Below are 15,581 nucleotides of genomic sequence, written 5' to 3' on the forward strand. Positions count from 1 at the left end.
GATGTTGGTGTCCTTGTCTCTTGAGTGATTGGTTCATATCCTGATCCTTGAGAAACCTTGTGTTATTTTAAAGATCCGAGGAGCAGAGGCATTGAAGGTGGATGGGTCTAAATACCTGTGGTCAGAAATGAGTATATGAGAGGGGGAGCTCAGGTGGAGCAGTTTGAAGATGAAGTTAGAGGCAAGGCTGAGCTGGTTTGGAAGGACCAAAGGATCCCGGAGATGGAGCTGACAGGCAGGAGGAAAGGAGGAGCTCAGAGGAGGATGCCAAGGATAGGGCGAGAAAGAGCGAGGATTTACTGCTGTGTAATCCCGATGAGGAAGCAGCCAGAAGAAGACAAAAGCTCTTTCATAAAAACTCTGTTATAAATGTTTATAAATTTAATTTGTATTTCTTGGCCAGTGGATGCATTAAGCTTCCGTAGAGCGCGTTTTATTTTTAGAGGAAAAGCAGCTTCCGGCGGAAGTGGACTGAAACTTCACGGCTGTGTGGACGTCGGAAGCTGGCAGCTGGAGGTTGACGGTGTTTTGTATCGCTGAGGCTCGGTGGAGCTGCTGGAGGAACCATGTCCGCTCTTCAGCATCTGAGGCTGTTCGTGAAGGAGCGTCTGAGCGCCGCAGCGGAGGAAATCTTCAAGGAGTTTGAGAAAACCGTCCTGCAGTACGAGGAGCAGCTGCACCAGCAGCACCGGGCCCTGAGCTGGACTGCAGACTCTGCAGGTACGTGGGGCAGCAGGCCCGGGAGGAGAAGGACCAGCGCTGCGCTCTCAGGCCGGGCGGACGCTGTTAGCTTAGCCGTCACAGGGTGAGTCCAGCCGCCCCGGCTGGACTCACCCTGTGGCGGCTCCTCCGCGCTCTCCGCCCCGGAGAGCGCGGAGGAGCCGCTGACAAAGGAGCCGCTGAAGCGGGGATGTGGTGACTTTGACTAGTTTCTCCAATTTAAAATGAAAATATATTTTAAATCTGACATTTGTGGTTCGGTGCACACGTAAAAGCCAGCCAGCAGCCGCAGGAAAATGCCAGAGACCGTGCTGTATCATTCCAGTATAAATTCACTCTGGTTTTATTGGAAAACACCAGAAACCAGTGACAGTTACTGCTCATGTGTAACTTTTTTTCTTTCAAACACATGAAACAGAAATATTGCCCTAACATTTTTTTATGTGCAGTTATTGATGATTCCTTCATTACAAATAACACAACTTTCATTTTATTATTTTAGACGAAGTTAAGTACCAAAACAATAAAGCACTGCTGAGTAACAGTATCTGTTCTAATAGAAAGGCACCGAGCCCTTAATGGCAGAGAGGCAAGCGGCTGATGCTGTCACTGCGCTCGGGTAATCCTGGGTAACACTGGACATGTCGTGACCCTGCGCGCTCTGTCTCAGTGCACTGAGAGAGAAATGCAGCCAGAAACGGCACAAGTGCAAAAGGTTTCTTCCCCTGGATGGTGGACAGAGCCAGAGACGCTTACACTGAGACTGTAAGCGTCTCATCTCTGCTCGTTTCCTTTTGTTCGGGCTTTAAAGACTTTTACAGATGAATGAGGTTTAGCTTGATCTTACTCTGACGATGATGTTTAACTCTGTCATTACCAAACACTGTCACTTCAGTTTACTTCTAGTTGTAGAAGTATTTCAGTAGAATATGCAGTAGTAGTAATATGTAGTAGAATTCAGCAGAGGGGGCACAGAGACCTTTCTGGATGCTCTGAACTGCCCATAGAAGATCTGCCCATGACCTTGATGCTGTGGATACAACTGGACTAGGAACCAACGCTGATGATTTTCAGGCTCACAGCCCTGTACACTCTTGGGTTGCATGATCAGTGGCTGCACACAAGTTTAAGAGTTTAGTGTTTCAAACAAATGACTTAACTGAAAGTATGAAAGCACTGCTTGGAGCAGAGGACCTGAAAGTGCTGATGTGTGAGTACCAGTTTAAGGAGCCAGCAATCGTTGATGGTCACACTCTGTGAGGATACTCATTTATGTCGGTAACTCTTTAACCTTCACTGAGGTGGCAACATCTGGGATAAAATAAATGAAGAAAACACTCGGTTGGTTTTATATGCCTGTTTTTCATCACTGTGCAAACTCATCTGTGGAGAATTAACCTTACGGTGCATCAGCTGCACGTGTGCTGCAGGCAGGGACATCCAGAGGAAGTTCTTCTTCAAAGACGTGTAACAGGAATGAGCACTCGGCCGTTGACTCTGCAGATGCCTCTCTCTGTTTCTGCAACTTTAGAACTCAGTGGGATCAAAGACAAGTGCCCCGATGTGAGCGGTCACAATCAGACAAGCGATATATGGAGCGACTGCCTCTTCTTGCTGCTACTTCAATCATGAAACTGCTTAATGATCAGCTGATCGGCTTTTCTGTCGCGAGTCCGTCTCTCTTGTTTGTTTTTGGCCCACTTTGCACCAGAAAGAGGAAACCAGCGGCTGAACAACAGCAGCACGTTTAAGCTTGATCAGCTGTTGTTAGAATGTATTTAATATTACTTTCTACTCGAGGATCTTTTTCTATGTAGCTGACGCTGGTAACTGTGCAGGGGCGGATCTAGCAAAGTTTAGCCAGGGGGGCCGATAGGGCATTAACAGGGAAAAGGGGGCACAAAGACATACTTTTCTTTCTTATTCTCATTTAAAATGTCAAGCTTTTAATAAATAATTATCTGACACCCAAAGTTTTAATTTGATGCAAAATGAATAGAAGTCAATTACTGTATATAGTAACTATTAAGTCTAACATACCCTAGTAAGCTATAGCACTTTTTCCTTTGGGAAGGTACCATCTGTGCAGTCTGCAATTTTGTTGAAGAAAGATGTTGAATCTATTTAATATTTCTTGAAAAATAATTGATTTCTGTGCATTTTTTTTCACACTGCATCAAATTAAGGTTGATTACGTCGATTAAGCATCATGAGGTGGCGCGTGAGGGGTGGTTCCCTATTTTTTATTTATTTATTTTTGTTGTTGCTGGGAGTTGGAACCCTATTAGTTAGGTTGCTTAATATTTATGCTAAGTACTCTTTAAAATACCAGAATAGGGAGGATGGTGTAGGTTTAAGTTTATTATATTGATCAGTATTGCTGAACTATGAAATATTTTTTTTTGCATACAGGTATAACAGAATAGCTTTAGTGTAGTTGTTGTTTTAAACTTGAGTATGAACTTATACAAAATGCAGCAAGATATTTAAAAAAACAGTTTTGTTGATTAAAAAACACTATATCGGATTCATATCGGTATCGGCAGATATCCAAATTTATGATATCGGTATCGGACATAAAAAAGTGGTATCGTGCCATCTCTAGTCTGGGCGTGAACTTGTGCCCAAACATGCTCAGAAACATTTGTGTTGCAGGTGTTTGTTACGTGTGGAGGAGCGACATGAAGCCAAGATTTCATTTATTATGAATATCAGAATAAACATGATATTTTCATAATGAGCAACTGGAGAAATTGCATAAAAATCGTGCTAATTGTTGAGGTATCATCAGTCACTTTGACCCTCATCAATCCGAGACGTCATCGTCCATCAGAACAAACCTTGTCGTATCACAGTATGAACTAATTCTTTCTCCCTTTTATCTCTGCAGACCTTCCACAGGAAGATGACTGCAAAGAGGAGGAGAAGGTTTCCATCGAGCTCTGTAAGCAGAAAGAGGCCTCTGCTGTGGACCAGGAGAAACCAGAACCAGTACAGATTAAAGAGGAACAGGAGGAGCTCTACACCGGTCAGGAGGGAGAGCAGCTTATCCTGAAGGAGGAGAGCGAGACAATTATGGTGACTCTTACTTATGATGAAAGTGACCTCAGTGAACCTCAGCACAAGTATGTGGACTCTGGATCTACGACAAATGCAGAGCCACAGCCAGAGGAGCTACATCAGCGTACCAGAAGCACTGCGAAAGCTGTCACATCACACAGTCAGCGTAAACCTGACGTGGGGAAAAAGTCTGTAAAATGTGACGTTTGTGGAAAAACCTTCAAGTATAATTTCCAGATGAAGAAACATTACAGAATCCACACAGGCGAGAAGCCGTACGCCTGCAGCACTTGTGGAAAAAGATTCTATCAGATTTATTTCATGAAATATCACGAAAGAAATCATACAGGTGAGAAGTCACACCTGTGCATCACCTGTGGGAAAAGATTCACTGACCTATCGGCACTTAAAAGGCATACATCGATCCACACAGGCGAGAAGCCGTATTCCTGCGAAACGTGCGGGAAATGTTTCAGGCACAGTGCGACTCTGTTGGTTCACATGAGAACCCACACAGGTGAGAAGCCGTACGCTTGCAACACCTGTGGGAAAAGATTCACCAACTTATCCGCGTTTAAAAAACACGCTGCAATCCACACAGGTGAGAAACCGTATTCCTGTAAAATCTGCGGGAAAAGTTTCACTCAGAGCGGGAATCTGACAGTTCACATGAGAACGCACACGGGTGAAAAGTGGTACTCCTGCGAAACGTGTGGCAAAAGTTTCAGTCGAAGTAGCAATTTAACTGTTCACATGAGAACGCACACAGGTGAGAAGCCTTACCACTGCAACACCTGTGGGGAACGATTTAAATACGCCGCAACGCTAAAGAACCACATGGGAACGCACGCAGCAGAGACGTCGCACGCTTGCAAAAAATGTGGGAAAGGCACCAAGGGGGAGTGATAACAATCTGGTCGCTACGGGAACCCATACAGGTGAGATGTCAGGGCCCTGAAACACCTGTCGGGAAAAATATTATGAATATGCTTGTGGTAATTTAAAGTCACAAAAACTGCTGTGACTTTATGTTCACAACATCTGTGTGTTGTGCTGAAGAGATATCAACTAGAGCGCAATAAGGCTGGGCTGTGCTTTCATGCAATACCATTTTGTACCACAAGATGGTGAAACAAGTCAGCGTAACCTTTATTTAAGGAGGTAGTAGTGACTCCTTATAAATACTTTAAGTCATGGCATCAGTTCCATCTATTTTACTGCAGGATGTCAAAGACTAGCTCAGTTTCTATATTTTTGACTTTCAGGAAGTTGAATTAACAACTTTAAAATGCCAGAGCATGTTTTTAACATTTTAACACCAGATAATTAATCTGATTAAGCCAGAAAGATGTAAAATATAAAGTATTTCAATATCCTCATAGAAGTGAAAACACAAAGACAAAACAGTTGGAATAAGTTGTTCTTATGCTCTGCTATCATGTGTTCGGCACAGGGATGCAGAATCAGTCCTAAACATGCTTGTTATGTTGTGGTTAGCTGTGATGTCATGTTTTCATGCTGCTGTTCTGAATCAGTCAACATCTGGCTCATTTGTGTTAATGAAGTGCAGCTGTGAGACAAACTCCTCTCAGACTTCTACTTTCAAACTCTGGTACAATGTTTTGTGTCTCCAGGTAAAAACACCTGTTAGCCTTAAATAATGAATGCCATCGTGTGTGGGCGGAGCGTCAGATGAGATGGCCCTCAGTGAAGGTCCAACAGCTGCTCTCTAGGTGCACATCTGCACTTTCTTCAGTATCCTCCTTCTTCTGCGTTTGCTGCTCCTGAAGGCGGCACGTTATGCCGCATGTGATGTGACTTTATGTCATATTTGCGGTGTTGAAGTCAGTCCGTTGTGGCTTATTGATTGTATCCTGTCGGCATCATGCCGACTGAATGGTTAATATCAGCCCCTCCTCAGCACACTGTTCAGTGTTTTATAGTGGACAGTAGGGCTGCCACGATTAGTCGACTATCAAAATCGTCGACAACTGATTTAATAGTCGACGCGTCGTTTGAAGCTTTGTAAGATCACAAAAGACGCAGGAATAAGTAGTAGGATTTAAGAGTGTAATAACGGACTGAAACAGAAGATGGCAGCACTGCATATACAAGGATGCCAGCTGCCGTTAAACCCGGAAGAAGTAGCTCTGTCCCAGAATTCATAGCGCGGCCCAGCGCAGTGTCCAACAATGGCGGCAGCTAGTTAGTTTTAATATTACTCTTATTATTCTTTCTGGGTCACAAAATAAACGTTTAACATATTTTCAGGCGAGAATGTAGCTGTGTAAACCTCAAATATCTGCTCAGTTTATCAGGACACCACATATTTTCAAAAGCGCTCCGACGTTTTCGGAGACGTCTGTTACCCACTAGCTCGATAGCGAGCCGGGGTTCAAGGCTCACTAGAGCCGTGAGAACACCGGACTCCCGGCAAATCGTTTTCAAACCCACCGCCGTCTTTCGCTGCTCAGGTTAAACATGATATATAAGTCACTTAGATAATTTAAAAATATTATTGTTTGGCTTTTTTCAGTGTTTTATTTGTTCCTGAGTAAATCGGTTTGTCTGAGATTAAAGTTATAGTTTTTACACAGCTGAATAAACGTCAAGCAGACAGCTGATTATCAGAAGTGTGAGATGCTGGAGAATTTACTCCAGTGTCCTGTTATATTTTAGCTAGCAAGGAGTTTATTAAACTTCACCGAAACAATCTGCAAATTTCATTAAAATTTAATAAACTATCATCTTGTCTTTAGTTAGCACAGACCTTAAACACTTAAAGCTGTAAGCTAATGATAGTTATATAAGAGCAAATGCTGCTGGTGCGATAAGCTGTACGTCCAATGGATGATGATCTGATTAGTCGACTAATCGCAAAAAATAATCGGCGACTAATCGACTGTCAAAATAATCGTTTGTGGCAGCCCTAGCAGACAGTATATCAGAGATTAAAGCTGCTCGGCAGTATTTGAAACATTCACATCCAGTTATGAAATTAGACCTTGTGTATGTCCCAGTACCAATATAAACAGTTAATAACATTTATAATTTTGCTGTTTTTACCCCCATGAAGGCCTTTTGTTACACTCAGCTCTTCTTTGCTGTGCCATCCAATTTAGAGGAGCCAGCCTTTGACACAAGGAGAGATGAGACTGTTTATGATGGTTTGAACCCAAAACCTTCTCTCTGTGAGGTGACCAGGCTAATAATCTGTTTATCTGACTAATGCAGCTACACTTTGTACTCAGTCGGTCAGTATTTGTTTTTCAAGCAGAAGCCGTTCCACACAGACTTTAACAGTTAATGACAGACCTGTGATGTTCTGGCTGTTCCCCAGCGGTTTGCACTGCACCTCATTTTTATTTGTTTTAATTAACTTCACACAGAGGTGTCTGAGTTAGTCGTCTGTGGCTCTCCTGGTTTTACAGCAGCGTCTCATCTCACAGCTCCACACACATTTACCGGTCTGACACCTGGGACTTAGAAACACGTCTGCTGTTGATCAGCAAACAGCAGTCTGCTTGTAACAGTACATCCTATCAGGTGCGTAGTTTAAGACCAAAAATAGCCACATAAACACTTCAGTTCTTTAAAATTTAATGACTTTGGGATCTTAAAAGATCACGACCATCCTGTTAGTACGGTGGGTTAGCCAACACTAAACCCCGGGCCGAGTTCAGCAGGGTCGGATAATCTTCTGGAATAACTTGTGAGTAATTGTGTCGGGTCAGAGGAGCGTCTCTTTAGTTACATTTTCAAAAAACATCCCTTTCATCAAATATTTCTGAGTGTGCACGATTCACAGCAGAGCTTTCAGACTCCAAGTGCCTTCTGACTTTAACAGTGATGATGTTTAAGAGCTTGTTGTGTCACACTGTGTGAGACGGGTTGAATGAAGTGTAACTCTGTGTCAGGCAGAACAAAGTGCGAATTTTAAGGTGTCAAATAATTTATCCTTAACGACTGTTACAGAATCACAAACGAATGAAGACGTCTGATAATTATGAGGTTTAACTTCTGTGCTTGAGTTTTGCTGACAAATAACCTTTAATATCAATGTAATTTTTTTTTTTTTCTCAGAACTATTTTGAAAAATGTCATTCATTTGAAGTTCTGTATAATCCTGTCCATCTTGTAAAAATCCGTTATGCATTGTGGTGATTTATTTAATCTAAGTTTAAAACAAAGGTTTATTGTACAGTAACATCATATCTGAGCCGACTAACGAGCTGTGTTTCAGGTGTTTCTTTGTTTTTCCAAACCATCATAAACAACTAAATTCATATATTGTATCATATTTGATATAACAGCAATCTTTTATATTTAAAAAATAAACATGTCGAAACTTTGACTTGGCTGCTGGTGGACTGTTTCTTGCTAGGTGGGAAAGTCTACCCAGGTGATTAATCTGGGTGTTCCAGGAGGCGACTCACCATCATTAGTGCTGACATGAGGCTGAAATCATTACAACAGAATAGCATTGTTGTCGTTCTATTACTGTTATCATTTATCTTTTTCAGGGTTGTGGGGAGACAGATAACCATTAGCACTCACATTCACACCTATGGATAATTTAAAATCACCAATGAACCTAAATTAACCTAACCCCATGTCTTTGGAGTGTGGGAGGAAGCCGGAGACAATCCACACAAACAGGAAGAACCTGGCCAGGTGCAGGAGTGTGGTGGTTAGTTTGTGAGCCACCAGAGCTAACCACCACACCAATGTGCTCGCCTATTATGTTATTCTATACAACAAAATATAGTGCAACTCTGTCACTGACACAAAAGGTAATACTGTAAGTTTAAAAAGAAGATTAAAGATGAGATAAAGTAACACATTTAGGTTTTCTAGGAACGTAGAAATAATACTGCACAGTCAGTGCATCAATACTGAAACAAACTTTGTATAATATCACACGGGAGTCTTTTTAGACCTGCAGGCTCTTAAATATAGTTTTCTATAAAAGAGGAGCATCACACACTACTGTGCAGTGCATTATAGGATGAGTAGCTCACTGTTAAACGATCGCAGATGTTTCTCCTTTATTTTTGTTTATTTATTTAGTTACTTATTTATTATTTTTAATTAAATGTTTTCTTATGGGCGCAGCTGGCTCTTTCTAAACCTTAAACTTCTTGATTTTCTGAAATATAAAATGTACTTTCACGGCCGAATCCCTTTAAAAAGTGGGAGCTCAGCGTGGAGCTCCAATAAAACACGGGCGGAACTACAGTTCACTCCCTTCTCTTCTGCCGGAACTCGACAGTGTGACACTCGGGTCGTAAACAGCAGCGGCGCAGGCGCTAGCAGCGTTAGCTGCTGGAGGTAGGATGTCTTCAGCTCAGTGTTTTCCTCCGGCTCATGAACTCTGTCAGACGGATGTGGAGCGAACCTTCGTCCGCTGTCAGGAGGAGCTGCTGGACATCAGCTGGAAGCCTGAGATAAAGTTACACAGAATCGGTAAGAAACGATGACATGTTGCAGGGTAGCAGGGGTAGCAGGGAGCTGCAGGTTTTTCCCCAAAGAGAAAAAAAGAGAGAGAAACGCCAAATTACATACAACCCAAATCCCAAATAGCTGGCTGCTGTGAAAAATGTAAATAAAACCAGAATGCAATAGTCTGCACATCCCATAAACCCATATTTTATTCATAAAGAACACATCAAGTCTTTAAACTGAGAAATGAACAATTTTAAGACAAAATCATTTTTGACAGCTCAAAGAAAAGTTGGGACGGGAGAAAGAAAAGGCTGGAAAATGGAGGTGGTACTAAGAAGAAACAGATGGAGGAACATTTTGTATCTAATTAGCTTAATTGGCAGCAGGTCAGAAATGATGCTGTCATGGAAATCACAGCATGGTCTCAGGAAAGCGTCCAGAAATCATGTCTGTGAGCAGTTTGCTGTAGCGTGATCCAGAAATGCTGCCAAAGCTCATTTAAAATGGACCGAGGGAGAATGAAAACCATTTTGGTCGAATGGTAATTTAATTTGAACACAAGACTAAAGATGAGAATGGCCATCAGTGTTCAGTTCAAAAGCTTGCCTCTCTGATGTATGGAGGGAGATGAATCAGTGCTTGTGAAACTGGCAGCATCCACATCTGGAAAGAATCCATCACTGCTGAAAGGTATATACAGACGAGCAGCAGAGAATGGATGAGGGAATTTGCTCTCATCCAGATGGCGTCTGTTTTTGGGAAGGTCTTGTGAATTTAGCAAGCTGATTCTAAACCATGCAAAAGGATGGAGCAGGACAGCTCATGAAACATCTGCTTGTTAAATTCAGTTGTGTAAATCCACAAAAAGCAGTAAACCTTAGATCAGCTGATCACAGCCTGTTCACAAAGAAATTCTACTGCAGCTCTCAACAGCAGTGGTGAGTCTTTCCCTGAGCTGAGCCACTACAACCAATTTTAGGCTTTCACAGCCTGCTTAAATCCACTTTAACCTCCAACTGTACTCATTTTCCTGACACCCCTTACTATGTAGGCAAAGGAAATGTTCCTTCTTTTTCTCTGCTCGTTTTCTACTTGAGTGATTTAAGCAGAGCACATTTATTAAGTTAACTTTAGTTTAAATTTTAAGTTTATATTCTCATTGATATTATTTTATTATTACATTAATATAGCACAAGATTTAGGTAGCGTTGCAAAAAAGGAGCCCCTCCAAAGAGCTGCTTTATACTTACGTACTTTACTATTATCATTAGATGCTGCATTCATTTAGTTTTTATTACACTCTGATTTAATACGGTGCAGAATCTTTGCTTTAATCGTGTGTTGTGCAAACTCTGTTTCTGCCTTATTTACTTTAATTCCACATATGTTTGCACATGTTTCTACTGATCACAGTACCCACCTTCTATTTCCTATCTAAATATAAAGAAATTGGTTTGGAGCTCTGCATTTACGGAGGCAATAGTATCGGTGACTTATGTGTTATGTAATCTGATCAACAGTTGGTTGTTGAATAACCAGGAAGGAAGAAACTTCACAAACTGACATGTTGCAATGATGGCATCTTCTTACAACACCACGCTCAAATTCAGTGAGCTCTTTCAAACCAAACATTCTGTTGTTTGGTTTGAGGGCTGCTTGGCTAGAAGCTTGATATTTCTACAGCTGTGGCAGCGGGACTGTAAACACCTGGGTTTAAAGATTAGCAGGTGTGGTCCTGTAGTATTGCCCATTTGGTGCATGTTTGGCCTGAAGTCTGTCGACACAAATCATTTGTTTAAACTAAAAGCACGTCGTGATTTTTTTTTTTTCCTTGTGAATTTCTGTGTTTAAAAGTTGTTAAAAAACAAAATGTTAAATGTATGTTAAACCAGTCATCACTAATCTGGGAGTTAAAATAGAGGCAAATCTTAAACTTGAAAGCCAGGTCAGAGCTGTTGTAAGATCTAGCTTTTTTCATTTGAGGGAATTAGCCAAAATAAAGCCTATCTTATCGAAACAGCATTTTCAGACAGTAATTCATGCCTTTGTTACTTCTAGGCTGGATTATTGTAACGCACTTTATTTTGGGGTTAGTGATGCGTCCATTAGGCGCCTGCAGGTTGTGCAAAATGCTGCAGCACGTCTTTTAACTGGAACAAAAAAGTTTGAGCACATTACCCCAATTTTAATTTCACTCCATTGGCTACCTGTACATTTTAGGATTGTTTTTAAAATTCTCTTATTTGCTTTTAAATCTCTTAATGGCCTGGCCCCCCCCTACCTCTCGGAGCTACTACAACCATATACACCTCCCCGTTCCCTTAGGTCCGCCAATCAGCAGCTCCTTAAGGTACCAAAAACTAAGTATAAATCTAAAGGTGATCATGCTTTTGCTGTAGTTGCTCCAAAGTTGTGGAATGATCTGCCCTTGCATGTTAGGCAGGCCTCTTCTCTCTCTGAATTTAAAAGTCTTCTTAAAACATATTTATTCGCTGAAGCCTTTGGCATTGATTAGAGGGGTTGACTCAATTTGTTTTGACATGTTTCAATTTATTTTAGTTTTTTAGTTATTTATTTTATCTTATCTCATTTTAATTTTCTTTACTTATGCTTTTAGCATGTACAGCATTTTGTGAACTCTGGTTTTATGTTAAAGTGCTTTATAAATAAAGGTGGTATGGTATGGTGGTAAAATGAGGCAGGATGTGAATTTTAAAAAAAAAACCACTATGACTTCACATCCTAAACATCTGTGTTTTGTATGGAAGACAGACCAACTGAACTTAAAATGGGGACATGCAGTACTTTCATGTAATGCCAATTTATACTAAGGGTAACCCTTATTTAACCAGGTAAGTTATTAACAACAATCTTGCTCACACTGCGGGCTGAGCAAAGGGCAAATCCTTGTGAGGAAGTGAGTAGAACTAAAAAGAAATATTCAAATTAAGAGCAGCAGAACACATTTCAAAACTCTCTAAGATAAAAACACTGTCCCTGCTGGTTTAAAAACATGTGGTTACATTCCCCAGAACGTAATCGTCACACTAGGAACTTTTCATGTGTCCGTTTGTCCCCTCAGATCTTCTGTGTGTCAGTCAGAATGAGGAAGAGGAGCTCTGTAACCAGGAGAGAAACTCCAGTCTGGACCAGGAGGATCCAGAACCTCCACAAATCAAAGAGGAAGAGGAAGAACTCTTCATCAGTCAGGAGGGAAAGCAGCTCCTACTAAAGGAGGAGATCGATACTTTTATGGTGACTCCTGCTTATGAGGACAGTGACCTCAGCGAGTCAGAATCAAACTGTGATCAGCTCCTCTCTCCCAGCTCTCCTGAAACTGAGAGCTTGAACGAAGGAAGCTTTGATGTAGCCTCAGGATCAACTAGAAATGCAGAGCTGAAACCAAAGCAGAGCCGTCACAGAAACAGTGACAGCAGTTTAGACTCTGTCAGTAAATGTGACGTTTGTGGGAAGGACTTTCAAGATGACGGGAACCAACACAGAACCTCAGAGAAGCCGTACGCTTGCAGCACCTGCGAGAAAGAGTTCTATCAGCTTTATATAATGAAGTATCACCAAAGTGGCATCGCAGAGGAGAAGCCGTTTTCTTGTGAAACATGCGGGAGAGGTTTCCGAGCTCGAGATAAAATGTTGATTCACATGAGAATCCACACAGGCGAGAAGCCCTACCTTTGTAATGCCTGTGGGAAAAGCTTTTCTCAGTCATCGGCGTTGAAACGGCATGCGTTAATTCACTCGGGAGAGAAGCCGTATTCCTGCAAAATATGTGGGAAAACCTTCTGTCAGAGTAGTGATTTGACCGTCCACAGCAGAATCCACACGGGTGACAAACCGCACATCTGTAAGAGCTGTGGGAGAAAGTTCTCTGACGCTTCAGCGTTCAAACGGCACACGGCGATCCACACGGGCGAGAAACCGTATTCCTGTAAACTGTGTGGAAACAGCTTCAGGCAGAGTGGCCATTTGCTGCGACACATGAAGATCCACACAGGCCAGAAGGACTACTCTTGTACAATATGTGGCAAAAGTTTCACTCAAAGCGGCGGTTTGAACGTCCACATGAGGATTCACAATAGATAGAGACCGTACTCTTGCAAAGTGTGGGAAAAGCTTCATCAATCGTCGTAACGTGTCTGCACACATGAAAATATAAATTTGCAGGAGAAGGAGTCCTGCCAGACATGTGGGAAGAGTTTCACTCAGTGTTAGTTTAACAGCCCACAGACTCTCAGGAGGAAAGTCAGGCCTGTAATGTCTGAGTGGAAAATACGTCTGGGAACAGAAGTCGTTAAGTAGAGCTTTCAGTTTTTAAGCGATGTATAGCAGGCTGTGTTCGATGAAGCTGCCTGGGCCTGGATCAGCGTGTCAGACTGCACAATCAATCTTTGTCAAATTGTCCAGTAGATGTGGTGAATCTGTAATAAGTGCATTTCAGTTTTTATTGAATGGGTCTTATTGAAATGTGGATGTTTGTAAGGGCGTATGATGATGTCATGGATTCAGTGGGTTGTACTCTGAGGCCTGTACAACATTTGAAATGTTGTCAGTGTGCTTTCTGCAGGCAGATATAACGTTCAAACGATTTTCAGATGACTGCATTCTGTGTTACATCGCTCCTGTTTCAAATAGTTTTATGTCAGAGCACGTTGTCTCAGCTTGTTCCTGTGTGCAGTGTTTGTGATTGGGACACGCAGCTGAGGCAATATTAGATGTAGACGTTGGATAACAATCATTCTTTTAGCACCAGTTACTCAGGTTCATTCACCTAACAGTAATTTATACTCCAAGTATCACCTGGTGTCATAATAGCAGTAATTGTATAACTTTGTTGTATTGCAAGGGTAACTGAAGCTACACAGCAGGAGTGAAGGAGGTCAAAATGAAGAAGATCTTGTTAAATGTGTGAGGTGTTAATGTTTCATCTGAAATTAAGGACTTGAAAACCTCTGTTAATGTTTCTCTCCTGAACCTGCTGGAAGAACATGGTGAACTGATAAGGACCACGGTTTACCCCACCTCTGTGTACTTAGAGGGCCTGTAACTCTGAAAATACTTAAAGTACGAGTGTTGCATGGTTTATTTAAACGTACTGAACTATTGTACAGAAAAACTGATTATGAGTCAAGTGTGAAATTTTCCAGATTTTATATGAAATATAAATGATGTTGTTTGGTTTTACGTTATGTTTCCATCTGAGGCACCTGATTAAAATTTGCACATTGTAGTCAGCCTGTCTGTTTCTGTTTTATCAGGGTTTAGTTCCTCCTGCTGGTCAAAGCCCAAAATTACATTTAAAAGTAATAAAAAGAATGAAAGATGCTGTGCATTATTAGCATCAGCCTGCATTTTAAACCAGCATTAAACAAATATGAAAACACCTTTAGAGCTGTCTTTTTATTACCCTGACATGACTGTAAATGTTTTTAATGACAGAAACATGAAGTCTGACTGCTGTGAAGGTTTTCTGCTGCCAGAAGAATCGGATCAAAAAGATTAAATGTAAGTGAAAATCACGTGAGTCATAAACTAAAACAAATTCCTAAAAGTCTGGATGGGCTGTAAAATGTAAAAACAGGTCACATTACAATAGAACATAGAAAACATGTCAAATGTCCATCCATCCATTCGCTTCTGCTTATCCGGGGCTGGCTCAGCCTCAGCAGAGAAGCCCAGACCACGCTCTCCACCACCACCTCCTCCGGCTCGTCTCGGGGAACACCAAGGCGCCCTCAGGCCGGCCGTGAAAGTTCAAGTTCAGCTTGGTCTCTGTACATGAGACAGTTCTGAAATACGAAAGGTCTCTGTGACGAAAAAGACATTTTTATAATGAGCATGTAATGAAAACCTCGGGTTGTGGGTTGAATCACACACAGACCTTGTTTCATGAATCTTACACATTGTAAGGCAGGAAGAATATCACCAGTTCTTCACATGTGTCAAACAGGGTGCGTGAATCTAACAAAAGGCGCTGATTTCTTTTTCAATAAGCGACGGTCTCAGTTCCTCGTTCGTTTTCTTGTCACGTCTCATTTTTATACCAAGAATCTGAGCTGCTGACATTTTAAATATTAGAAAAGTTAACAGCATGATGTTTAAATGTATTTTAGATATTTTGTAAAAACTGAAGACAGTATTTTCACAGAGATACACTGACTGAACTTTTCCAGTATTGACATCAGCACCTATGAAATGATTTATTCATCACGATGAGGAAGAAACTGAATCGTTCTTTTATGTTCAAAGTAAGTAAAACAATAAATAAAAACAGGACTTTATTTCTTTGCAGTTGTCTTGTGAAACACAGAACAGCTCAGAGCTGAAAAAACTAGATCAGC

The 15,581-nt window shown here is 41.5% G+C and overlaps 3 protein-coding genes across 4 annotated transcripts in view; all 3 read left to right on the plus strand.

The window, feature by feature from the left end:
* Positions 1 to 15,581, plus strand: part of LOC146686914 (uncharacterized) — a 280,227-nt gene that overhangs the window by 95,583 nt on the left and 169,063 nt on the right. The gene's annotated exons all lie outside the window — the stretch shown is intronic.
* On the plus strand, positions 479 to 8,134 carry LOC146686922 (uncharacterized). Of its 2 annotated transcripts, XM_085440130.1 has the most exons (3): positions 479 to 720; positions 3,611 to 4,718; positions 5,415 to 8,134. In XM_085440130.1, exons 1-2 carry the CDS (start codon positions 567 to 569, stop codon positions 4,684 to 4,686), a joined length of 1,230 nt encoding a protein of 409 aa, XP_085296256.1. In that variant the 5' UTR covers positions 479 to 566; the 3' UTR covers positions 4,687 to 4,718; positions 5,415 to 8,134. The 2 variants fall into 2 exon arrangements, with proteins under 2 accessions (XP_085296256.1, XP_085296255.1); XM_085440129.1 differs by having other exon boundaries at positions 3,611 to 8,134.
* Positions 9,044 to 14,470, plus strand: LOC146686923 (uncharacterized). Its single transcript, XM_085440131.1, has 2 exons — positions 9,044 to 9,246; positions 12,308 to 14,470. The coding sequence occupies exons 1-2, from the start codon at positions 9,117 to 9,119 to the stop codon at positions 13,324 to 13,326; spliced, it is 1,149 nt and encodes a 382-aa protein (XP_085296257.1). The 5' UTR covers positions 9,044 to 9,116; the 3' UTR covers positions 13,327 to 14,470.

This window comes from Copadichromis virginalis, linkage group LG18 (genome assembly GCF_057382275.1).
Source record: "Copadichromis virginalis isolate Kocher_CV1m ecotype Utaka linkage group LG18, C_Virginalis_male_GT1.1, whole genome shotgun sequence".
Classification (NCBI taxonomy): Eukaryota; Metazoa; Chordata; class Actinopteri; order Cichliformes; family Cichlidae; genus Copadichromis; species Copadichromis virginalis.

Excerpts from the sequence above, each read along its gene's own strand:
- LOC146686923 (XM_085440131.1), top strand. The coding sequence starts at position 9,117 with ATGTCTTCAGCTCAGTGTTTTCCTCCGGCTCATGAACTCTGTCAGACG. Across the intron at positions 9,247-12,307 it reads GATAAAGTTACACAGAATCG|ATCTTCTGTGTGTCAGTCAG; the intron begins GTAAGAAACGAT and ends TTGTCCCCTCAG.
- LOC146686922 (XM_085440129.1), top strand. The coding sequence starts at position 567 with ATGTCCGCTCTTCAGCATCTGAGGCTGTTCGTGAAGGAGCGTCTGAGC. Across the intron at positions 721-3,610 it reads CTGGACTGCAGACTCTGCAG|ACCTTCCACAGGAAGATGAC; the intron begins GTACGTGGGGCA and ends TTATCTCTGCAG.